Source organism: Kogia breviceps, chromosome 5, assembly GCF_026419965.1.
Source record: "Kogia breviceps isolate mKogBre1 chromosome 5, mKogBre1 haplotype 1, whole genome shotgun sequence".
Lineage (NCBI taxonomy): Eukaryota > Metazoa > Chordata > Mammalia > Artiodactyla > Physeteridae > Kogia > Kogia breviceps.
Window position 1 is genome coordinate 31,076,793 of NC_081314.1, and position 26,236 is coordinate 31,103,028.

The window sequence follows — 26,236 nt, forward strand, 5'->3', positions numbered from 1 at the left end:
CGTCCTTCTATTCTGCCATGTTGGTTCCTCCCCCAACACTTTAAGATAACAACTAAAATTATAACATTATACCAGGACATATCCAAATTTCAGAAGCTTTATATAATTTCTAGAATGTCTATATTAAAAACATCTATCCATACCGTATAATCTGAGGAGGCTTATCACTCATTTGACAATGCTTCCCATGTAATTTAACATACCAAACAATCCTAGTTAGTTTAATATTTTTCTCTGAGATGCCTTAGGGGCTCTCCAAAGCATCCCAAAGTTAGCTGGAGGTCAAAAAATTTTAATTAATTAAAATCTGATATTTGGGAAGTTTGTCAAAAAGTTTCAAAACACTTGGTCAAATAAGATCATAGGTCATCGTGAGACAATACTTATTCCTTAACCAAAATGAGATCACAAAAGCAAATACAGATCACTGAAAGGCACAGAAACTCAATCTGTTATCAATGGCAGCATTCCAGGAAAACTTTGTCCTCTTACCAGTGAGAGAAAAAAATCTAGTCTTGCACCAGCTTACTTTTAATAATAAAATTCATTTTCTTAAGTTAAATTCAATCTAAACTTAGCCTGTCCTGACCATGCACAAACTCTTTTCTCAGAGTTCTTTTCTACAAACCTTCCATCACTTTCTGTATCCATATTATTTTGCCCCTTAATTCTCCTATCTAGAAACAACCAGATGAACTTCCATCATTTAACTTAATTTAGCACAACTCTAAAATTTCACATTACCAAATATCTGGAGAGATCATTTACATCTCAAAGGCACAGGAAAAGAAATGCAAATTTCTCTTCTAACTAACTACTTATATAAAACCCAGCCATCTTGGGCTATTTTTGAACTTTCTTTTTTCCAGTTCCCAATATCCAGTGCAGTTTAAACAAACAAATGACAGTAATAGACAATAATGTATATCATCTGCTCACATTGACAAGCCTCATTTTCAGCAAAATGAGGAAGAAAGAATAGGATTTGGACTCAGGTACCGAGACACTCATTCACATACATCCACACACACACACACCCGAGATAAAAGCAATTGCAAAAGACCCACTCTGATACAATAGCTGAGCTGTTAGGGGCCATTGTTCTACAGATCTGAGGGAGTATTGAGGCCACACAATGTTTCAAAAAAAATATTTTCTTTCATTTATGGGAGCACAGCTAAAGATCTCCAAGTTTTGCAAAAATACCCCAGGGGACTGTAAGATGGAACAGAGCTCTGATCATCCATACCTAATTATTCACGATTGGTGTTATCAGATATCAAGCAAACAACAGTTCAAATGGGTCTCTCAGGGTCATAAAAAATCCCAACCAATGCTCCACCACAGGCAAAACCAACACAACAGAGGATACCCTGGTGTCGTCACACACGAGCCCAGCCTGCGCAAGCTGGAGCAACTTACCCCCAAGAGACACTGAATGTGGACCACAGCTCCGAACGTTTCTTGGTTCCGAACAGCCTTGTGCCGAGGGGTGGCCAGCGCCTGTCAGGGACAGTCCCTCTGAGATCCCCAGAGCGAAGTGTACTTTGGCAGCTGCTGGGCCTCAGGGAAGGGGCTGCCTCTGGCTGGGGTCGACCTGTCACAGGCACAGACTCTTGGCTGGCTCACCAAAATTGCTAGCAAACGCGTTTGTGTGCCCGACGCACAGTGAGGCCAAACAATACCAAAACTTCGGAGTTTGGAGCAGAGAAAGGTTTATTGTAGAGTCACGCGAGGAGAAGGGTGGCTTGTGCCCCCAAAACCCTGAACTCCCCAAAAGGTTTCAGCAAAGCATCTTTAAAGGCCAGGTGAGGGAAGGGGGTCACAGGGTATGTGATCAGCTCATGCACAATTCTCTGATTGGCTGATGGAGAGGTAACAGGGTGGTGTCACAGGGGTTAACATTATCAGTGCTTAGGCTCCAGGAGGCCTGGGGGCTATGTGCTCAAGGTCATCAAGTAGTTAACATCTTCCATTTGGTGGGGGGTTTTCACATCTGTGAAACAACTCAGGAAATGTGCACCAGATGCTGTTACCTGGGTGCTTCAGGGAGGAGCTAAAGCAGAGGAGATGGGGGAAGGGCCTGTCCTGGGAAGGTCCCATAGGGTCCCTGTTGGTTACATTAGTGAAGGCACCTAAAGTCTGCTGTGCTTCTGAGCAGACACCCAGGTGAGCCCTCCTGGATTGGGGACTTTGGCTCCAGAACAGCCCGGAAGTCCTCGTGGGCCCCAGACATGCTGAGGTCCAACCACTCATAACTTGCATTCCGATTTGCATGAAAACAAAAAATATTTGACACTTTTGTGCCTCTTTTAGACTCCCAAAGTGGTGTGAGTGTCCTCTTCTTTCTCTTCCCTCCAGTGTGTGTAACTGGGAAGAAAGGTGTCTGCTGGCCCCGGGGACAGCAGGTGGCTGTCTTTGCTCTCTGGCTCTCGGCCACGTGGCCACTGCACGGTGACGGCCGAGGGCAGGAGAGTTTCTGTGGCCACTCACCTCAGAAGGAAGGCTACTGTTTTTCTCTGGTATTTTGGCAAGAAAGCTTTGACAAAATTAACTGAAATACAGAATCCCTGCTGTTTCAGCTCAATAAGAGCACTGAATTGTGACTGATTGTTAATTTTGGATTCAAAAACTGCACAACACTAACGGATGTGATTTGAAATATTTTTAATGTATTAACAACTAGGACATCTTTTGTGGTCAGACAGTAAGTTTGTTGATTGGCCAAGTGCTGACAATGGCTGGTAACTGGCTCTGGTGTTTTGCATCTGCCAATGGTCATTCCTCTCCTGGCTGCTCCAGCCTCTCTGCCCCAACCGCAGGTGAGTGGCGGGCAGATCACGCTGGACATTCAGCAGGAGCCCTGCCTTGTATGTAAACATAAAGTACCCGGAAAACGGAAAGGACTGAAAAGGCAGCACACTCTTGGGAGTCTGGCGTTGGGAACCGGGAAAACAAACTTGTTGTTTTGTTAAAATTGACCTATTTGGATTCAGTGCCGTTCAGAAATAAATATGCCCTCTTGTGGAAGCAAAATAGTTCTATTTCAGTGGAAGACCTATATTGTCACACTGTAACCACAAGTCATGTCTCACCTCACAATGTCTAACTAACTGCATGTTTTATCACAGGGACAAGCGGATCTCTTGAAATATGCCAAGAACGAGACCGTGGAGAACCTGAAGCAGATCCACTATGCGGCCGTCTCCTGTGGACTCAATAAACCAGGCACAGAAAACACCGACGTCCAGAAGCCGCGCCGGAGCCTTGAAGTCATACCCGAAAAAGCAAACGATGAAACTGGAGAATGAGGGCACCTTCTAGAGATGATGACAGAATTTATAACTCTAGGACCAATTGTAGCCAGATGGGACATTTGCTTTGCACTCACTAATGAAAAATAATATTGGGGATTTTAAAGCACAACTGGAATAGCTAATTGCCGTCTATTAAAACTGTGAATGTATGTAGCAACCCTGCGTGTGGAGGCAAATAAACTCTTTAACAAGAAATTCTCTTCCTGGCCCAAATATGCTATATTTGTATACAAAGACATCATAACTCAGTTCCAGTGTGAACAACAGACTAGCCACTCTAGTTCCAGCGAGAAACAGACATTTTCCTAACTGAAAACAATGTCTTAAGACGCAGATGGATTGTATGGTCTAAATAAGTATTTACCGGGGAAAAACCGAATCAACAAGTTTTACTTATGTATGATTGCTGGGGTCTCTGGGTTCCAGATGTTTTTGGAGGCGTGCCTGCTGAGCCATGGTTACAAAGGAGAATGTAAGTAGCCTTGAACTTGGAGAGCCACTAGGTTCAAGGGCATTGCAGCTGGACGGACACTCCTGGCTGGAGTCACCTGCTGGGTACACAATGTAAAGGCAACCGACCTGGAAGCAACCCACTGTATACAGTTTTTCATTGTATTAAGTAGTGGTCACATTAAAAAGATATTTTATGATATTTCTCCAATAACGTGAATTTAATGAAAGTTTAACTTTTAAAAAATTTCCAGTTCAAGATATTCTACTCTTAAGAAGAGTGGCCAGTTACTTGGTGAACAGCTTTGTCAAAAATAAGCTGCTTGTCTGGCTTGACATTTTGCTTTTAGTACATACAGCAGCCATGACTTTACACAGTGGCAGCTGCCTGTAAAGTAACTGACACCTCTTTCCCCCTTTCTCAGCCTGTTGATTCCTGCCGTAGGGGAGTGAGCCTGGACATGCTGCAGACAATAAGCCAGTGGCAGGTGGAGGGGCTGGAGCGGGTGCCATGCTCCACTGGCCAGCTGAGTCTTTAATCCAAGACTTTATTGTCCAAATCAGTGAAACTTCATGCTATTTTAGAAAACCTGCTGGACACTGAAGCCTAATTACTGCTCCTCCCAAACCAAACTGCTCTCAAATTTTGGAAGGGTAAGAGCTTTCTAAACCTTCAATAACTGCTTTTTCACTTGTCCATATTCTTTTCAGTGACTCAGGTAAGTAAGCCAGATAACTATGTGGAATCCCCAACTTGGTGCCTCATTATTTCCTCACAGTTAGGGAAATGCTCAGGCTGATATATCGAATTTATTTATGCCCAGACCCTGAAATATCCTTTTACAAAACAATTCCTCTTCCCAGTTCTTGTCATTTGCCTGCTGATAGTGTGTTTAAATTAAGGCATACATCTCCACTGGTCTCCACTCAATGTCATTCCAGTCAGAAAATTAAACCTCTCTGTTACTTGAATAATCGTGTGGTTTCCCGCTCACACCAGCCAGCAACCAGCCAGCAGCTTAGGCTCTTAGCTCTGAAATTAACTCTACATTGGATAAACAAAACAAAAACAAAAACAAAAATATGTAGAAAATAGTAAAGAATTAAAAGTAGATTTGTAGACTGAGAAATAAAATGTGTCATTTAGATCGTTAGCAATCCTTGAACTTAGCTGGCAAGTAAATAGCAATATTCAGTGAAAATCCAGAAATCATAAAAAAATGACTTAAAATATTATAAAATTGAAAAAAATTGCTACATTTATAGTAATGGCAGATATTATCTAATATGTGACTTAAATGGCTGAGACCAAGGCACCTGTCATTGGCTAGGATTCACATAGGCTTTTAGAATCAGCAAACTTCAAAACCGAGGGGGTCCAAGAGATCATGCCATCTGACATGTCCTTTCCCAGATGCAGATGCTGCAGACAAAAGCAATAAAATGCGGTGCCCGAGGTCACAAAGTCTGTCGCAGAGTGACCCAGCCCAGGGTTTGCTCCATGTTTCCATATGTTAAGAAAGTCAGCCTTCTTTTGAGCCCTCTCTTCAAAGGGATAAGCCAAGCAAAGGAAGAAAAGCAGGTGCACTTGCTGGGGAGTTGTTCCCCAAGTCGCAGTGTTTCTCCTGCTTGTCTAGATCCCACTCCAGGGAGCACTCTCTCCTTCCTTTAAGACGATGACCCAAATCAGCAGAGCACACAGTCATGGCTTATTCGTGGCCAAGTGACCCTCTTTTCTGACTACGAAAGATTCTAAAGGATGAAATACAATTGTTTAAGGAGGGACAATGATGGCCAGAGTTGATGTGGTCTGAGGTTTAGAAACGTATTCCTTAACAAATGAAAAAACTGGAACCGGGTCGCAGGTAAGTTTAGGCCCTGTTCCTAAAGAGCACTGGAACTATCTGGGAGGTTTCCTCCAGCCCTGGGATCCACTAGTTCTAGTCCATTTGGTTGCACCTGGCCTCTACTGTATGGCTTCCCAAGGGAGGAATGAAGGATGAAATAGGTTGAGATACAGATTTCCAGAGAGAGTGTTTGCTTGATATCAGTTTTCCTATGCCTGCTGGGGGAGGGAAGATTTGAAACCCACTTCTTCCTTCTAGACACACCGGATGGAGTGGCCACAACGTCTTCGCTGGGGAGGAGAGGACAGAGCAAGTGATTCTAGCTGTGGTTTGGTCTTTTTGGACAGTGAGTGTGATGCCGGGGACCTTACTGGCGGGGCTGGGTGAGCTACAGGGAAAAGCCGTCTGCATTTTGGGGAAGGTCTGCCGGCGTGCTCATTGGGCCCCCTGCTTCTCTCCGCAGGTTTCAAGGGCTGCACCAAGGCCATGTGTGCGCTGGGAAGAGGCTGGGTTTCAGAGGCGTCTTCACGGGGCTGCGGGGGTGGCCGGGCGGCGGTCAGAGGTCCAGGGGGCTCACGATGGTGAAGCCCGAGTCCTTGCTGTTGCCGCTGCTGTCGTCGTCGGGGCTGGAGCTGGGGCTGCCGGACGAGGCCGAGGCCGAGGCCGGGCCGGTCAGCGGGTCTGAGAACACCGGGGCGCGCCGGGCCAAGCTCCGGAGGGGCCGCGGGGCCTGAGCCTGGCCGACCGGGGGCGCCCTGGCGCCGCCCCCTTCATCGTCTTTGGAGACGAGGATGAAGTCGTCCGTGTCGCCTTTCTCCCTGTGCCCCGGCGCTGCTGAAGGGGCCTGGGCAGGAGTCAGAGCACAGGGGGGTAGGGAAGAAACGGTGAGACGTGGAGCAGGGCGGGGACCCCACGATCCCCCCGGAAAGACACAGGGAGGCCCCTCCGATGGGAGCTGTGGGCCTGGGGAGCGGAGCACACGGCCCGTGGCCCCGCCCTGCTCATTACCCACCTCCTGGGGCGCCAGCTTTCCCACGTGAGGGGGCGTGGGGTGAGGACAGCGTGTCCGTCCTCGCCCCCGCCCTCGGGTGTGGCCGCCACGCAGTGACTGACGCGCCCAGATGGTTATGAGGCCACAGGCTGGCTCCCCAGTGTGCCCCCCACCCCCCATCTGCACTGATGCTACTACCGCCTGCAGGGGGGCTGCAGGGGGCGCCCACTGTGTTCCATCTCCTCCTCACATCTCACAGTCGGCTCATCCTGGCTGAGCGCCGGGGGTCTCCCAGGACAATGCGGGGGGGGCTGGGAGCTTCTACAGACACAGAAACCCAGAATGGTCCTTTGCAAAAAGTATAGAGACGCAATGGCTTTACTCTACAATTATTTTCCTTTCTTTGAGTAATTATGTGTTTTGTTTTTAACGAAAGCAGCTGACATCCAAGGACACTGGTCAAGGTTTTGGGTGAAGATCAGAGAAGCTCCTGCCAGCCCTGGGATGGAAGTAAAGCCACAGTCTGACCAAGGATGTTCCAGCCTGGCAGGAAGAGCCCTTGTCCACAGCCAACTAAGCCAATGCAGTGGCCAAACCTGTTGCCTTGCCCCGCCTACCTACCCTCCCCAAGGGGTGGGGGGAATTGGGGCAGGGCCTTTAGTCTAAGGAGGGGTACAGAGCCCCTTGGCTGGAAGGCCCCCTGGGGACCTCTGGCTCCAGCATGGCCAAGACCACCTTTGGGCTCTGGGCAGAGCCTGGATAGAGAGTCAGCAACACTCCTCAGGGAATCTGGGTGTGACTGACAGGCCCCTTCTGAATTTCATGTTCTCCTGAGTGACATGTGGGCCAGTGGCTAAATAATGGCTCAGGTGTCTCCCCCTCTGACAATTTGCCTACTTTTAAGAGATTTAATGGGAGAACAGGAGCAGAATGGCATTAAATATCCCAGTGCTGAGACACAGCAGGCCTCAAGGTTCCTCAGCTCAAGCTGTAAAGCTGTTTATAGCTTGTCAACACAGCAATTCTTACAAAACGGAAGACATGCAGCGCATGGCCCTGCAGTAGAAGGGGATGTGATCCCTAATGGCACTAGGGCAGTCTGGTGAGACAGATGGCCCTTTCTCATGCCATTACTGCCCGCTGTGAGGTGGTCAGGGCCAGGGGGCCTCAGGGGATGGTGTCCTCCCAGGTCCATGCCCGCGGGTGCACGTCAGGCCTTGGTTTTGGCCTCCAGACTGCAGATGCTTTGTTCATGTGACTGCTGTGCTGAGCTATAAGCCGCGAGAACCTTGACCTCCCACCCCACTCAGGAGCTTACCTGAGGTTGACAACAGAGTGAGCAAGGAGCAAGGACAGTCCTATTTTCAGAGCCGTGTCTCTACCGCAGAAATGCTAAGATAACCTATCCGCCTTTAGCATACAGTGAGGACATGGGCAGGACTTGAAGAGGAGAAACACCTGTAACGTGTTTTAGCCTGTGACTAGAAGGAAAGATGGTTCCTACCATCACTAATTATCTGGCTTGTTTCTGGAAAAGCAGTGGAGTCAAGTTATAAACAGTGAGTGACACCGCCCCTCCCCCCAGTTTCCAGATAAAGCCGTGACTGGCCCAGACAAGGCTTGTTAGAACTGCCAGGGCTTCTGCAACCATCTTTTCTTCTTACCCCACTGCACCATTATCTTACGAACCAAGAACTGAAGTCCAGGTCAGGGGCCTGGAGACTTGGCCGACGTCACAAGCAGATGAAAAGACCCCATTCTTCTGGATTCCCACCTAGAATTTTTTTCTAGACCCAAGCAAGCTTTCTCTCTGGATTTCCATAGCAATCTCAGCTACTACCTGGTGCCGTTTCTGTCCTTCACAGAAACTTTGTAATTTCCTAGGTTGGTCTTCTCTTTCTGCCAAACACAGGCGTGTGTCACACAACATAAAAAGTTTCTCAGCATGGCCATCCTGCCTAAAGCTGGCCAGGACGGCCACCTTCCCCGCCCTGCCGCCCCGCCGCTCCTGTTGCCCAGCTTGATTTAGGATCACAGTGGAAGCAGGTACTGTTCAACAGGAATGCCCCATGCTGGTGAAATGTCCCCTCCCTGTGCTGTCCAGGCAGGTAGCCCTACTCACATGAGGATACTGAGCACTGGAGAGGTACCTAGTGTGACTGAGGAACTGAATTAACTTTGAATTCTCTTTGATCCTGATGAATTTAAATTGAATTTTAAGTAGACACCTGTGGCTAGTGGCTACAGCATTAGCCCCCCACAGTTCTGGACCACAGATAAAAATATAGGACCAAAGACCGATGAGGCAGGTGATATGGGCTGATGGACTGATGAATCAAGGGTCCTCCAAGTCCCTCCTTCTGCTGTGGTGGATTTGAGTGAAGTTCATCCCAAACCTCCCAAAGATTCACAAAGGAGTGTGTGAAGGACAGACTGTGGAAGGGAGGGACAGAATGAGGCTCTTTTCACCCTACAGAATACAATTTCCAGGACTTCCCTGGTGGCGCCATCTGCCTGCCAGTGCAGGGGACACGGGTTCGATCCCCGGTCCGGGAAGATCCCACATGCTGCGAAGCAACTAAGCCCATGCGCCACAACTACTGAGCCTGCGCTCTAGAGCCCACGAGCCACAACTACTGAGCCTGCGCTCTAGAGCCCGTGAGCCACAATTACTGAGCCCATGCACCACAACTACCGAAGCCCATGCACCTGGAGCCCGTGCTCTGCAACAAGAGAAGTCACTGCAATGAGAAGCCTGCGCACCACAACGAAGAGTAGCCCCCACTTGCCGCAGCTAGAGAAAGCCCGCGCGCAGCAACAAAGACCCAACACAGCCCCAAATAAATTAATTTAAAAAGAGAAAAAAAGAATACAATTTCCCCTCTGCTGTTGGCAGAGCTCGAGAGAATATGTGTAATCAGAGGGAAAGAACAGCCACATCTCCACCAGCTTCCCATGGGGGAGTGGGGTGCGTGCACTGCCACAAAGGAAGAGCCCTTTTAAGTCCCTGGTGGGGAGGGGCACTGGCAGGGGGACTGAGCCCTCTGCCCCAAGGTGGTGTGAGCCCAGTTCTCTGTGGGAACGAGGGCCTATCACACTGCATCCCCTTCCCGGCTCACAGACAGCTCATGTGGAGGCTGCACTGGGTCCGCTGGGGCAGCGCTGGCAACTGGGAGGTTCTTACAAATCTGAAAACTGGGAAGGACGATTACAAAGTATACTCAAGAAGCTTTCAATTAGTAAATTTGTTAGTGTTCTTCAAAGCTCTTTTTCTGTAGTTTTTTTAGACATTCAACTAAAAAAAAAAATCACGTTAAATTTTAAAATAAAATTGTCGAATAAAAATGGTCGGGGGGTGGGCCTAAGCTCAATAATATGTGAATAAATAAATAATTATTGAAAATTAAACATCTGGGCATGGAAGGGGAATCTGGAGGAACTAATCGAGGTAAGCTTGCAATGTTACTGTTGGATTCATGTGGCTTTAAAATGCAGACTCAAAATGCTCTTTGAAAATTCCCTTCTAAAGCTGGATGAAACGGACCACACGGGGTTCTCTTCTGGAAGAGTACTCTTAAAACTGAAAAAGTTCCATTCTAAAATGTCATTTTGCTTCTTTAAAATCATAAAAAATATATAATTTGCTTCTGGATGCTAGTTTTTGAGAAAGTAACTTAGATGAGAGCTAACGGGAGATTTGCAAGATGAATCTCTGCGCACCATTTTAAATAGAATATTATTAGGAATGTTTAGTCCCATCAGATCACACGCCGGGAGGCAGCGTGGTGGAGCTGGAAGCTGACTGAACTGGGACAGGGTTCAGAAAACAATTCCTCACTGGTAAAATGAGCAGGTGTTTCTTTGATCCTTCCTAACTGGAAAATTCTGGGGTTCTATGTTAGAACAAATTACACACCATGTTGACAGCCAAGAGTGCAGGTCAGCAAATGACAGCTCGTGGGCCAAACCCAGCCTATGGCCTGTTTTCGTGTGGCTCTCAAGCTGAGAATGGCTTATGTATACATATATATTTTTTAAATTTTTATTTTATATTGGAGTATAGTTGATTAGCAATGTTGTGTTAGTTTCAGGTGTACAACAAAGTGATTCAGTTATACATATACATGTATCTATTCTTTTTCAAATTCTTTTCCCATTTAGGCTATTACAGAATATTGAGCAGAGTTTCCTGTGCTATACAGGAGGTCCTTGTTGATTATCTATTTTATATATAGTAGTGTGTATATGTTAACCCCAAACTCCTAACTTATCCCTCTCCCCCAACCTTCTTCCCTCTGTAACAAACGTTAAGTTTATTCTCCAAGTCTGTGAGTCTGTTTCTGTTTTGTAAATTTTAAAGGGCTATAGAAACAAGCAAGCTAGCACACCAAATACAAAAACAGATATGTGACAGAGACCACATGTGGCCTGAAAATCCTAAAATATTTACTCTCTGGCCATTTACAGAAAAAAACTGCTGACTTATATGGCTTAGAGGATGGACACTGAGAAATCCTTCCCCATGAAGGCCAAAAAGGTTCTAGGCCAGTGAAGTACACTCAAGACAGCATTAGGAAAGCATGGACAGTACTTCTTGTGCTAAAGGGGAATGGAGGCATCGGCTGAAGGCAATTGAGGCAGAGATCCGGCTTTCTAACACCGCACGGTAGGACTGGCAGGAAGTTCAGGCCAAAGCTGCTGCATACAGGTGTGTAGGCTGTGCACTGCACAACTCCAGGAGACACTAGTCTATTCTGAAAGGCACTGGAGTACTGGAGGGGACACTGGAGTACACAACTTGCACAGCTATGTACATCACCCCTGGCTTAGGTCACTTGTCTTTTACAGTTGAACTTCACACATGGTCACGTGAAGTAACTTTGGTGGGCTTGTATTATCCATAATTTGAATGTGTGTGCATCCCCCGCTTCCCTTCCGTCTGAGGCTCTGGGACAGTGTTCTCAGAGCGCCTGTACCTGTTTGGTGGCCCTGGGCGGGTGACCCTGGCCGCTGGAGCAGTAGTGGTCGTCTGAGATGCTGATCTGCTCGTTCTCCTCAGCTTCCAGCTGGCTCTGGTTGAAACGCAGGGAACCTTTTAGAATGTCTTTGATCTGTTTTCAAAGAAGAAAATCCATGAGAAAGATGAATGAGTTTGGTTTTAGTGTCAGCTAAACCTCGAATACATCTGAATCAGACTTGTCATTGACTGTTCTTTGATAGTGTGGGTATGAATTTATGACCATAAGAAAGAAATAACAGGAGAAAAAATCCAGCTCTTTATCAAAACCACTGACTTACAAATGACCAAGGAAGATGTCACAGCCTGAATGGCCAGGTTCTCTGAGGGGCAGACGGGCTGTCACGCCCTTGGTGGTTATCCTAGAGCAGGAAGCACCACGTGCCCTCACACCCGGCTCCACGGAACAGCCCTCAGCCTCCGAAGGGGCCCACCCCAGCTGAGGGCTAATAGCGCAGGCCGCGTGTCTTCACCCACATCTCTGTTCCATTTGGTCCTTCACGGCTTGAGTCACCGCGGCCCTTGAGGGGCTGAGGCCTGTTACAGGAGGTGATCGTTTACGCCTGTGCTCCCAGGACATTTGTGGTGAGTGACTGGACACGAGCTGGACCCCACACACCACAGTGGCTTCGATGAGGGGCAAACAGAACAGCTTTGCTAAGAGGAAGGGGCGGCGGTGGGAAATGAGAAGCCAGTCTGGGCTGCAGGCTAGTCAGACATAACTGCTGGGCGGAGCAAGGGGCGTGGGCAGGTGCGGTCAGCAGGGGTCTGTCTGGGAGGAAACGCAGGGCCGGGGGACACTGGCTCTGATGTCACGGTGTCCGTGCCCTGGTGCCCTCCCCAACAGGCACTGAAAGGGTGGCCTGTGCGACACAAAGTCAGAGCAACGGACATACCTGCTTTAGTCCTGCCAGGGAAACCAGAATTTGATCTTCTTTTTCCAAATTTTCTTGTAGTATCACTTCTTGAATATTTACTGAAAATAGAAGAATGACATTTTGTAACTAGTGCCCTGGGTGTAACTTATCTGCTGTCACACCATCACTTCAGACAAGCTGGGGAAGGCTTCTGCCAAGTTTCACAGCAACTCTTCCCACCAAGGACGCTCTGCCCATCTAGAGATGGGGCAGGTGCCGGGCACAGCGCGGGGGCACCAAGCCTGGTACACACAGCCTCCCCCAACATCCCACGGATGCGCTCTGACGGTGACAGACGTGTCTTACTCCTCCAGAGGGCCCAGGGCACCCCTTGCTGACCTACGACATGGTGAACAGCGTGGAGCGTTCATCCAGCTTCTGGGAGGAGGTGTTTCCGCTGGGCCTCCTACACTTCTCAGAGTTCAATGCTGTTATCTCACCCCTCTCGCTAAATAAAGACCAGGTCCTCCCAGGTGACATACATTAAAGACACCATCTTTAAAAAATGTAAACAGTACGGTATGTGGTCAATTCAACATAATGTTAAAAATAAAAGAACAAGCTCACGGAGTCAGCAACACTTAACCCAGGGTCTTCACAGGAACTGCTTCCCTATGCCCTGCAGAAGGCTTGGCCTCTGCTGGAGAGGCCTTCAGCCAGACCTGATCTGAGGACTCGCCAAGCTGAGCTGCCCACCAAGAGCTTCAGCAATCAGGGGACCCTGGCCTTCCCCACCACACGCCTGAGGGACGCACCCAGCCCTGCTGGGGGCTGTGGCTTCCGAGGAGGGGATTCTTGGGGGAGCGCAGGAGTGGAAGCCTCCTCCCCAGCGCTACGCAGGAGACTGTGTTGGCAGGTGGGAGGGGTGGGAATTGAAACACGTTTTTACAAAGATACCATCCAGGCACCACATTGAGAATTGCTGCAGTAAGCAGGCTCACACTCCATTAACACCTGCTTCCTTATTTCCTGGCCCTTAACAATACCCTACTTACAAGGCCTCACAAGCCAGCTCTCAGTCATTCACTCCACCAAGCTGGCCCAGGCTCTGAGCGGGGCTCCTCTGCTCTGTGTCTACCCCAGAGGCCCGCGGTGGGAGAGGCGGGGCCGGCATTCTGCCTGCCCCGGGACCAGGAGGCTCTGCCCCAGAGCCCTGCCGACGGCTCCCCTCAGGGGCCCACCCTCTGCTTCCCCACGGCCTCCTTGGGGCAGAGCCAAGCGGCCCAGGCCACCCTCTGGTCTCCCCACACCAGCTCTTCTACTGCCTTGACAATAAGCCCTGTCACACCCGACGTTAGCACAGGCGTCTGCTGGCTTATCTGTGGTCCATCACCCCCAGTAGGGTCTGGTTCAGGACTACACCCCCAGCCCTCAGCAGAATGGCTGGCGCATTTCAGGTGCACGGTAAGTACTGACTGACCGACCAGCTGAACAAACATGGAAAAACATCCTTGGAACCTGCACTGCAGAACACTGCTATCCTCAATACTTCCAAAAAGTAGTTCCAGCAAGGGGCAAGGTGAACACTGGTACTATCAACATGAGTCCAGCCAGTTTATTAGAACCTTCTCTAAGAATAAATCTACAGACCATACTGACAAGTCCTCTTACAGACAGTAGCAGAAAAACAGCAGCCTTAACTTATTCAGAAAATGTGACTGGAGTTTCTGGCTAATAGAAAGGCCTGCTTTAAAAGAAGAGAGCAAGATGAATGGAAATGGAATAATAGATATAATTAGAGAGCGAATGTTTCTGGTTTCCTTAAAAGCCTGTAACAATTTGTTCTCTCTCAATTAAAAATAAACAACAACAAAAAACCCACCATAAAATCCACTCAACATGACATTAACGACCACCAACTGCATAAGACTGACCAGCGGCAGTTCTGTAGGTCTTTGGGAGGACTGAGAAGGGTTGCCTTTGTTTTCAGGACTGCTTGGCTTTTTTTTTTTTTTTTAAACCATATAACTTTATTTATTTAGAATTCTGGAAAATTCAAAGTAATTTATGGTTACAGAAAGTAGGACAATGTATGCCTGGGGTCAGTGGGTTGGGGAGGGGTGAGAGGAGGAATTACCAAGGAGCACACTTAGGTCTAAGTTCTTGTCAATAAAACATGAACAGGGCTTCCCTGGTGGCACAGTGGGTGAGAATCCGCCTGCCGATGCAGGGGACACGGGTTCATGCCCCGGTCCGGGAAGATCCCACATGCCGCGGAGCGGCTGGGCCCGTGAGCCATGGCCGCTGAGCCTGCGCGTCCAGAGCCTGTGCTCCGCAACGGGAGAGGCCACAACAGTGAGAGGCCCATGTATCGAGAAAAAAAAAAAAAAAAAAAACATGAACAGAATAGAAGTCTACCACTTCCAGGATGGAAATGTAAGGCCTATTCATAACTCCTCCATTCTCTCTTCTCCCTTCTAGCTGTCTGGAACCCATGACAACTCACTACCCCAACTATGGATGAAAACAAGGACCTGGAAGATAGTGTATCCCTGAATGGCCAAATGAAGTAGAGGCTCAACGTTTACCTTGAACATTCCCTCAGACTATTATGTGGGAGGAAAGTAAACTTTAGTCTCCTTTAAGGCATTGAATTATTGTTGGATCTTTTTGTTAGAGTAGCCTAGCCTTATTGCATCAAATATTTATTGAATTTTAAATTTCAATGACATTTTTTTTAACTTGAGGAATTCTCTTTCAAATCTTCTAGGCGATTTTTTTTATCCACATCTTTAATTGGAGTATAATTGTTTTACAATAGTGTGTTAGTTTCTGCTTTATAACAAAGTGAATCAGTTTTAAGGCAGAGCTCGGGGCCCAGGGCTGCCTGGGCAGTTTGGCAGGGCGGTGGCCCTGCCCCACTGAGCCGCTAGGGGGCAGATCCCCAGCTCCGGCCGTGGAGGCGGAGGCAGCAGGGGAGAGCTCCCAGGCCCGGGGGGAAGCTCAGCCAGCGGACGCAGGAGCACCCGGACAGCTGGAGGAAGTGCGGGGGTCGGGAGGGTTCTCGGGTCCAAGGAAGTAACGAAGGCCGCACCTGGCAAATTGGGGGCCAGGAAGAGAGGCGATCTGTAGAGAGCAACTGTGGTAGGTTATGTCCTGCCCTGCAGGACCTTTGTCTCCTGTTGCCCCTTGGAGAGTTTGCTGTGGAACATCGCACAGAGCCAAAGGGCTTGGCCAGACTGCCTGGTTCCTGTCTCCAACGTAGTGGTGGGACCCCCGGTCAGCAGCAGTAAGGACCGACCACAGGCCTTGGCTGACAGGGCAGTCAGTGGCTCCAGTGGGGACAGAGGCCTAGAAAAAGATGCGGGAACAGAGCCTTCCTTAGAGGTCGGCAAGGACCTGGATGGCACTCAGAGGCCCTTCCTCAAATAACAGAGGGAACACGTGAGGCAGACCAGAATCCTGACGCCACCCGCGCAGGAAGAAGAGACAGAGTGGGGAAACGAACTGGGGGCCTTGGTCCAGACAAGGTGGTTAAACCGGTAGGAAATCGAGTTGCCTTTAACTGGCAAGTGTTTAGGCCTCAGACGGCCGTTGGTGGGACTGGAACTTCAGAGCGGGATTTCTGCACACCCGAGTTTAAGTATATAGATTTACTCTCCCACTACAGACCTGAGGCCTTACCAGATCACACTGGCCATGCGGGCCGAAAATCCCATGAACCAAGAAGGCCTAGCCACGCTCTCGTGGACGCCCTGCTTGCTGTGAGCCTCCCATGGCCCGTATACTCCAGAGGGGTAGTGGTGATGCTGGCAGGTTGGGCTGGGGAAGCAGAGGGCAGGAGCGCGTCGGGAAGCTGCAGTACAGAAACCCTGGTCCTTCAGGCCTAAGTGGGGATACGCTCCCTGTTTCTCAAGGCTCCTCCCTTCCTGTGCTCTCCTTTGCTGAGACCCCAGCAGCCACAGCCTAGATCCTCACGGCCGCCGCACCGTCTCTCAGGTCTAAAGAGGTGGAGGGGCTGCTGCATGGGGGGGGACCCCAACCCCACCCTCCAACCGCTCCTCACCGACGGGTCCCAGAGGTTGTGGTGCGCCCTCCCTTGCCGCCAGCGGTGGTCATGTGACACCGCGGTAGCCCACGAGCCGTAAGGGAAGCCCGCGGGAGGCTCCCCGTGGGGACTGGCTCAGTCTGTGCCTTTGCGGCCTTCGTGCTCCCCACTCGTGCTGCCTGAAAGACTGGCAGGAACCCTGCGGTGACGTCACCTCGCAAGCCCCAGGATGAGGATCACCGCCCAGCGCTGTGGGCGTGGCCGGGGGCCCCAGCACATCGCGGAGCTGCCATACCTGCTCCCAGGGCCTGCCTCTGCGCTGCTTTGACTTAAGAAAAAAAAAAAAACAAACACCTCCTGGTGTGTCTATTCTATTGTTTTGGGGGTTAATGTGACTAGAAGCTGTAATCGTGTCAAAGGGCTACAAACTGGGTGGTTTAAAACCAAAGAAATGTATTCTCGTTCCGGAGGTGTTAAGTCAAAGCCAAGGTGCTGGTGGGGCCTCGCTCCCTGCAGGTTGGAGAGAAGTGTTCTTTCCTGCCTCCTCCCGGCTTCGTCTCAACTCGATGACACTTGTCAAGACCCTCTTTCCAAATAAGGTCACATTCACGGGTTCCGGGTGAACATGAATTGGGGGGAACACTTCTTGACTCAGTACAGCAGCCATGCTGCCTACCTGTCACACAGGATCAAAGTCATCCAGTTCCTCTAATGAAAGGGGACCAAGGCCAAGAGCGTACCTGGGAGGACAGGAGCCCAGAGCCTTGGAGTCCTCAGCGGTGCACTCCCACCCAACAGTTCTCCAGCCTGGTTCTTTGGATTGGATCAAAGTTCACCTTTTTGAAGGGGATGAAAACCAGGAGCTTCTCCCCTGAAAACTCACATTAAATGACAAAATGTTCACTTAATTTTAAGGCTAAACCTCTCCTGTAATCAACTGAGCTGACTAGCTGTGCAATCCAGGGTACAGAAATCCAAGTCAAAACAAAAGGGCACCTACAGAGGCTGCTAAATGTCCTGAATACAAGAATTTTTATCTACCTCACAAAGTACTGACCGTGTAAATCCTTTGCCTAGCCACTTCCACTACATACTGATTCAAGGCAGCATTTACAACCATTTTAGTAATACATAACTTCTCAGTCACAAATGCACTGCACGTAAAAATAGAAAAACATAATGGTCTCTTTTCATACCTTATAATATTAAAGGCAGAAATGTGAAATGTTTAAATTTTCAATGTAGTGCACATTTTTCCTTCTAGTAAGAGGCAGAACAATATAAATGAGGATATAAAGGTTCTTTCCTTTTGTTTCTGTGTAGAAGGAAGATTATGTTCTTAATAATCTTCTATTTAAGCATTAGCTATTACAGATGTTGGGGCACTGAAACTAAAGGGGAAAACCTCACAAAACTAACTGCTTCTGTGGAAATCACACGAAAATCTCATCAACATCACAATCCCATGGGGTCTCCACTACTTTTAATGAAATGTCAATGCTGCAAAAATGGGTCTCTCTCTCTAAGGATAATGGAAATGGCACATGAACTACTTTTTCAATTTCCTAAAATTCTTTTCAATGCTAAAATAAAAGTGTTTTCATCTATATGCCGGGTACAAAGATAACAGAAGCCTATATTCGTTAAGAAGGGCAGGAAAAGGGTACAAAAGGAGAACTCAAATCTGTCTATAGAGGAGGTGAAACTGGGCAGGTCATTTAACCTCCTTGTGCCTGAGGGGTAACAACAGACCCTTCCCCAGAGGATTAGTGTGAAGCATAAATAAACAGCACAGCACCCAGGCCACTGCAGAAGCTCAACACCCGGGAGCTTCCATGTCTACACAGCCACCTTACCTCGTCTGACTACCCCAACAACCTTTCTGGATGAGGACCATCAGCCTATCATAGAAATGGGAGCCCAGCTGAGAAATGCCAGGTCTGTTATGTGAGGTCCCATGACTAGACGGAGCTAGGATCAGATTCTGGATTGGCTGGACTCCTGAGCCCTCCTGACACACGTGATTTATGCATATGGCACTGATGGGGAAGCCGGAGATACGAAAAGGCACAGGATGGAGTCCTGGCAGTGACTCGACTGCCTTGACATGCCAGTGCCCTTCATCTGGTGGTGGAACTGACCTAAGGGAGGTCAGCCAGCGACAGGAAGTCACCTTTCACTTCTCCCAGAGAAGTGAACACCAGTCTCTTTTCCCAGAGCTTTCCGGAGCACTGCAGCGCTCATCCAACAGCCTGGACTTTGATGACCCTGGGCCATGATATTGATGGGTCTGTGTGTCACTAAACCTATCAGTACCATGCGGGTGACACCTGTCTTGAAGGTTAGAGGAGCTAATCGAAGTGGTCCACGTCTATCATGCTGCCTTGCTATGATTATTACTGCTTAGTATATTGTTGTTGTTTCCTTCACCAGTTCCTTAAATACCCAGATAAGTGGATTCTGCTCCCAGAGGTTCTCTCATCTCTGACAGAGGTTTAGTCACCCTGACCTCTGACAATAAGTGATGGCCCCAGAGGAAATACACAGGCTGTTACAAACCAGAGGAGGCATGTGTATGGTTGCCCTAGGGTCACACGTGTCCAGAGAGTGGTGGTGGTTTAAGAAGTGACCATTAGTCAAGGAGGGGGGCAGACCTGTACTTCGTCACTATTGGATTTGGCTGGACCATTATTAGCAAAGGGATTTCTGCCCACAGGGGGTGTGCCATAGTTGTCCAGTCTTGGGAGAAGGCAGGTTTAGGAGAAGACTGTAGGCGTCAAATTCACCCTTTAATCCGTGGTGTCTTTTTCTGGGTGTCCCTGAAATGCCATGCCCCGTCTAGAAGGCCCTTCTACTCTCCTCCTAACACCACACGCTCCTTCTCTTCAAAGCCCACCTTAAAGCTGTTCAAGCATCAGGCCTTCCCTCCGCAAGCACCCGCTTGATGGACTCTCCTGCTTTTCTTTTATGCTTGCAACTGTCATCCAGAGATGAGGCTTGATGACTAAAAGTTTCCTGAAACTGCACAGTTCTGCAAGGCAAGTCCTGGACTCCAGGTCTTCTGGTTCCAAATGTGGGTGGTGTAGCTTCACGACATCCCTTGACTTTGAACCCACCGTCCCTGCCAATGTCTCTGAGATCACTGGTGCTCCAGGAGGACCGTGCTTGCTTCCTGTGAAGCCACGTGTCGCTTTAGGTATTTCTAACAAGGCATATTCTCGGTGGCACTCTGTCTCCCGACTTTGAAGTTCGGTCCACCCTTTCCATACACATTGAGCTCCATTTGAAAAGCGCTCCCCCACTTCACCCCACCCCAACCTCCTTCACCCCGAGCCTGTTTCTACATCAGAGAGCAGGTACTTAGGAAATACTGGCTGAATGGGCAGTGCGAGGCTTTCCCGCCAACATTAGGGCTGACTTTTATCTCCTGAGGAATAGATGTAGGTGAGAGATTTCTCAGGTGAAGAATTAAGGGCTACTAATCCGATCAAGCAAATCCTGCATTGAGAGGTGGGAGGGGCGGGTGAAGGGAAGTCAGTCACTGACGGTCTACTGAGAGCCAAGGACTGAGTCTGGGGCTTTGTGCTCAGTATTTTCTTAAAAAGCAGAAAGCAGATCACACAGAAAATATAGTCAAGGGTCCTACGTTGCATCCAGCTGCCAGAATGGCTGAAGATCCTAAACTCAGCACTGGGAGAGGAGCAACACGTAGGAAAACCCAAGGGAAGACTAGGCAAAAAACGAGCATTGCACTGAAGATTAGTCTTCGGGTCAATAAACAGTTCTCTTAAGTGAACTGAGTGTGCTCAGCACAGAGTTCCAAATCTGTACTGCTCTCAACCGTTTCTGGATTCTTGTCTCAGGATTTAGCTCCCTGCCAGCCAGAGGCTGGCACAGAAGCACGGCTCCTCAAGGTAAAATCTATCCTGTTCACGATATGGCTGCCACCTTCGGGTCAACCAGAAGAGACTCTGCACATATTTTTCAACTTAAAAGGTCTCTAAGCTCCAGTAATGGTTAGATGCCTTTGCCAGAATACATACTTCTAAAAATAAAAGCAGAAACACAGCTAGGACCTCACTAATAGGAAATATCCTGGGGTTTCTGTAACCACCGTGTCTCATTTGGGAGCAATGAGATAGAAGTTTGGCTAAGATCATCCTAAAATAATATCATTTAATCAGACAAGACCCTTTGAATTGGGTTGAAGATGGATATGTTCGTTGTGAATTTCAGGCCATAAGGTTTTGCCCATCTGAGGACTGGGGACAGTCAAGTGCCACACCTCAGCTGGGAGTGAAACAGCCATGGCAGTGAACACGAGCCTCCTTACCTCCGCCTCAGGCTCCCTCTCCCCACTCACAAGCTCTTAGCTCAGCATGAGATGCCTGTGGTGGCCAAGAAGTCCTTGAGCCTTCGAGCTGTTGGTGGCAAGCCTGTTTCTACTGAGGTGGGGGATGGGGAGGAGAACAAGTCTTTTGCTTCCTGGGTCATCGCTGGAGAGGCCAGGGTTAGAGGAGGTGGAAAGGCAGCCTGGTATGGAGGTGGGAAGAACAGGTGTTGCAGTAAGACACAGTTTAAGAAAGACAAAGGATTTGGGAATGATCTTTAAAAAAGAGAAAGGGGCTTCCCTGGTGGCGCAGTGGTTGGGAGTCCACCTGCTGATGCAGGGGACATGGGTTTGCACCCCTGTCCGGGAAGATCCCACATGCTGCGGAGCCTGTGCTCAGCAACGGGTGAGGCCACAGTGGGGAGAGGCCCGCGTACCACAAAAAAAAAAAAAAAGAGAAAGAGAGTGAAAGATATTCAGTTTGGAAAAGCATGTGGGAAAATGGAGAGATCCATAAAATGGAAAACAAAATGATGCAAGATGAATCGCCCATACTGAGGCCACGTGATCAGGGATGTGTTCTCTGAGCCAGGAAAGGATAAGGTAGCGTACAGTTGGCTAAGTTTTTCTCAGTAGGTCTAGGGTTGGTGCAAGGAAGATGCTTCCAAGGCTTCTGATAATACAACTGGGGGGAAAATGCCTTCCACGACGAGACAGCAAGGCTGGAAAGAGGCTGAGAACAGCACTGAATGTCTCCAAGGAGCTTGTGAGCGAGCTCTCCACCCACAGAGCTCCTGCACGTGTGCCTGCAGTGTGGGGTTACGGATGCATGACAGCACTAGCAATACATTAACTGAATCTTGCCCCGACTGTTTGAGCTCTCTTGCTCCTTGCTGCTTGGTGTCTGTCATGGGCGAGTATCACCAGGTGTCCTGGGGGCTGTTAGAAATGCAGATCTTCAGGCCCCGGCTCAGACCTACTGAGTCAAAATCTGCATTTTTAACAAGACCCTCAGGTGAAGTATATCTTATCCTTCTACAGAGGACTATGCTACCCACAATTAAATGCAGTGTTTCAAATTCTTAAAAGAATTACAAGAAGCTCTTATCACAGTGTGGTTGACAGAGGGAAAGCTGTCTGGTGATCACATTTTCCTTCTGTGTTTCTCAAATGTCATTAGTTAGCTGCTTGCTGAACATTTCCAAAGACATCAGTTGAATGTTGTTTTCATAAACATCAGCAAATCAGATTCATAAATTTCTTGCAGAGGCAAATAAACTGAAAATGGCCTCCTCTTACAGCTTATTCTTGCATAAACATTAGGACAAGTACAAAATCAGTAAGGATGTGTGCCATAAAACAGCAGATCTGAAGTCCAACTACTGATTTGAGTGTGGCCTCAGCAGGATCATCAGTGGAAGAGAGTCCAAGGCCTGGGATGGGGTCTGGGCTCCTGGCACCAGCGAGCTGTGTGTCACTCATCCTGCCAGGGCCTCGGTTTCCTTATCTGTGAGATGAAGAACTGCCGAGACGGCCTGTTGGGCATCCACATCTTCAACAGTCTAAGATCCTGTGGGCTACAGAACTCTAATTTCCCTTAATTCATTGCATTTAACCCTCCCATTGTCTGTGTGAACCACCAATGAAAGGGCAAGCTGACGGAAACTAGAGTAAATACCAAACAGATGAGGGGAAACACCTCCCCTGGGAGCAGGCAGGGTGAGCAGCGGCCCAGCTGCTCACAGATCAGAGAAGCGCAGGCAGCTCACCCACGTGCAATTAAATTACGTGGGAACGATGGCAAACCTAAAAATAGCCTGACTCAGCCACGGAGGTTCCTGCTGTCAATGGTTTTCAGCTCAACTGTCAGGAGTGACTATAGCAACAGAAAAATGAACATGTGAAAAAGTCTTCTAAAGTTGACAGGAAAAGTTTAGATTTAATAAAACACAGATTTTCACTTCCTGTCTCTAAATCTTTGAATTCACATAGCTCACTTATGTGGAGGTAATGAAATGGGAATTTCGGTAGAGTTTTAAGGAAACAAATACTTTTTCAGTGTTGGCTTCCAGAACTCTAAGGAAATAACTGCTAACCAGTCTATTTTATTACCTCTACAATTAAAGGACCATTTAAACAAATGCCTTTATTTAATTTTTAACTGAGATGCTTTTCTCTGTATCTGTTCTGTTATAAAAATAGCCTTGAACGGTACTTGACATTTTAAGATATTATTTCATGTCTGATGATAACATAGGCTGATATGGCATTCTCTTGAAATGAAAGGAATTTAGTGAAAATAATTAACATTAGAAAAGGGTGCAGAGCAGTAACTCCCAGGATGAGCATCTGAGGCCCCTCGGGAGGCTCATGCCATGGCGGCCTGCAGACGCACCGCTCGGCTCTGACAAAGCTGTTTTTGCTCAAAGAGCTCACTCACCTAATCTGAGGACCAGCAGATCCAAAAATCCAGCATCTTTTGGCATGATTTGATGGAGGAATATTCGAGTAGGTTTTGGGAAGTGTGGTACTGTTCCCCGCTCTCCCGCTAACTAGCGGCAGGACCCCAGACCGGTCACTACTCAGCTCTCCGGTCATGGGCTGCCTGAGTTTCCCAGGCTCGTCCACCAGAAGGGACAGTTAAGACTTAAGGGGAAAGAGGAGAGGATTTGTGCTGAAAACCCAACCTGTTCTGGGCTTTAAAAACATACTAGTCTTGGCAACCAACTGGCAAGAGACTGATCTTTGTATCTCCATTTTATATATGGAGACACGATCATAAGCAGGCTGATCTCACAAGTGACAGAGCCTGGTTTCAACCCTGTGTCTGTCTGATGCCCACGAGGCGGTCTCTTCTTCTCAGGTACCACTGTAGCCGCTCTTATAGCTGACTCTTGCCGGCAGTGTAAAGACCAACCCCCAGGTGCTAGTTACATACACTTAAGGCATCTACAGATTTTTCCAAGCATAGAGGACTAGGTCCTTTAGAAAGTCCCTCTATACTCTTCCTTTCACTCAGGCCACCACCGTTAATGGTTACTTTCACATCAAATATATTCTATTGTGCCACCTGCTGTTTTCACTTCATAATATATTATGAACATCTCCTTACATGAATAAATATTTTAATCTTTATAAAGATTGCATTACTATATTATAATCAGCCATGGATTTTTCACTTGTGCCTATTTTTGAACTACTTTAATAATCAGGAAAAACAGAAAAGGTCGTATGGAAAAAATACTAGGGTATTAAAGTCATTTTTAAATGATATAATAAAAAAGGTAGATCAAGAGCTTCACCTTAATTAATCTTTGTGTTTTCCTCAAATTTTTGCTTACAGTCAAAACTGCCTACAACCCGGGAACACCCTTTAATAAACCAGAATTACATATGCAGATGAAGTAAAATGCATCTGCAGTCCCCAGAGCCACAAATTCTCTGTAGCAACCCTCAACCCCACTGTAAAAATGCAGTCATGCTATTTGTATGGCAAAAAGAAGTCGACAGCCATGTGAAGAAGGGCTTCTGGCTGAAAGTGAAACATATACACAAAAACAAATCTAGTATTGTGGTTAGTTGAAAATTCACAGCTGGGTATGGGCTTTTCTTTAATTAAAGTGCTTCCCCCTCCCATGCAATGAGAAAATGCTCTTCTGGTGCTGACTGAAAGAATAAAAATCAGAGCAAAAGCTGTTTGAAAATTCTGAGGCTTAAGTAAAGTTGCTTTAAAAAGCTGCTATGTGGTCCAAACAACTTGGAAATATCCTACTCTAGGATTTTGCTAGAGTTCCAGTAAATCTTTTCAGTCACTTCTTTGTTCTCCTACTTTGCTCAAAACCAAAAATCAAGTAACACAAAGGTCACCCATGTAGCTGGAGAAGTAAAAAATACACACACATGCATGTGCACACACACATGCCCACACTTACTTTAAAATTAAAATTATATTTAAATAATTAACTAAAACTAGTTATATAATACATATCAGTTATTTATACATAAGCTACCTCTTCGTTACTTCTTTTTGAAGCATTTTATTTTTTTATTGCAGTATAGTTGCTTTACATGGCTGTGTTAGTTTCTGCTGCACAGCAAAGTGAATCAGCCATATGTAAACACACATCCCCTCTTTTTTTTGGATTTCCTTCCCATTTAGGTCACCACAGCGCACTGAGCAGAGTTCCCTGTGCTGTACAGCAGGTTCTCGTTAGTTATCTATTTTATACACTGGAGTGTATATATGTCAACCCCAATCTCCCAGTTCATCCCACCCCCTTCTTTTTGATGCATTTTAAATTGTGATGCTGTAAGATTCATGTAAAATCGATTCTATATGAATTTTAAAAATTGATCATAAAGAAACATATAAATAGAGTTTTGAAGGGGGTGGAAGCAGATGTGACAGGGAACGTCTCTTGCTGTGATTACAGATACTACCCTTTTGATCACCTACCACGGTTTCTCCTGCTGCTTCCCCCTCCTGAGCCCTTTCTCCGGAGGAGAGGTCAAGAGAGCAGAAAGAAGGCGGAGGATAGAACAGGGCCCAGTGAGCGGGAGGCCGCGCAACACTTTATTCAAGCACCTCTCCAAAGCTGTTAAAAGAGCGTGTATTACTGGCTCCAGGCCAGTATGTTTTAGGCTACATCCAGATGACAGCCGTTTTGGCCACATGTCATGGACTCAGGACCTAGCAGGCTGGGTGACTGATCGAATCTGAGGTATAAAGTCTGTCTTCATCCCTCCTGAGTATTTTCATTCTTCTATAAAAGAGGAAGGACGACTGAATTTTGGAGGCAAGTGAGGATTGTGTTCCTGATTTATTGTTGAGATCAACTTGCCAGAGCAGAGTCAAGTACAGGAATTTAATTATCTGGATAATTTTGGCACCAGGAATTTACTTTGCCTTTGTGTCCATTACTTGGCTAATTCAAATGATTAGATTTTGCCTGGGCTGTCACTGTTATTCCGAAATAAAGTGTTTGTCTATAATAAGCTTCATGTTCCACAAACAACTGCTCCCTGAGTCTTGGAAAACCAAGGACTGAACTTCAGGGCTGTTTTATACTTACAACAGTTATTTAAACACTCCTTTAAAGGGTGAAAAGTAGGAACTGATACCATATGCTTGTACATGTGTGAAAGGTTATGTAAGATTCTTCATTTTAACATCATTTGTAATGTTAAAAGATTGGCAATATCTTAGATGCTCATTAGTCTGGGGTTAAATGAATTATGATACAGCCATATAATGAGATTCAATGCAGGCGTAAAAAAAGCACGAGGCCACTCTCTGTATTCATATAGAAGTGCTCTCCATAATACAGTGTTCAAAGAGAAATCAAAGTGCAGAACAGTGTGAGGATTATGCTCTACTTG

General features: G+C 47.5%; 2 protein-coding genes across 23 annotated transcripts in view; one reads left to right on the forward strand and one right to left on the reverse strand.

Annotated features, from left to right (window-relative positions):
* The window catches only part of PLCL2 (phospholipase C like 2), a 194,243-nt gene extending 190,731 nt beyond the window's left edge, over window positions 1–3,512 (forward strand). Inside the window, exon 6 of the mRNA XM_059065026.2 lies at window positions 3,132–3,512. Within this exon, the coding sequence (XP_058921009.1) occupies window positions 3,132–3,311 (180 nt within the window). The 3' untranslated portion in view covers window positions 3,312–3,512. The remainder of the gene's footprint in view (window positions 1–3,131) is intronic.
* The window catches only part of TBC1D5 (TBC1 domain family member 5), a 567,716-nt gene continuing 543,178 nt past the window's right edge, over window positions 1,699–26,236 (reverse strand). For all 22 annotated transcript variants that reach the window (XM_067033841.1, XM_067033850.1, XM_067033846.1 and 19 more), the window contains 3 exons: window positions 12,519–12,598; window positions 11,582–11,716; window positions 1,699–6,458 (listed from right to left, as the gene is read on the reverse strand). In XM_067033841.1, the coding sequence (XP_066889942.1) occupies window positions 6,171–6,458; window positions 11,582–11,716; window positions 12,519–12,598 (503 nt within the window). In that variant the 3' untranslated portion in view covers window positions 1,699–6,170. The remainder of the gene's footprint in view (window positions 6,459–11,581; window positions 11,717–12,518; window positions 12,599–26,236) is intronic.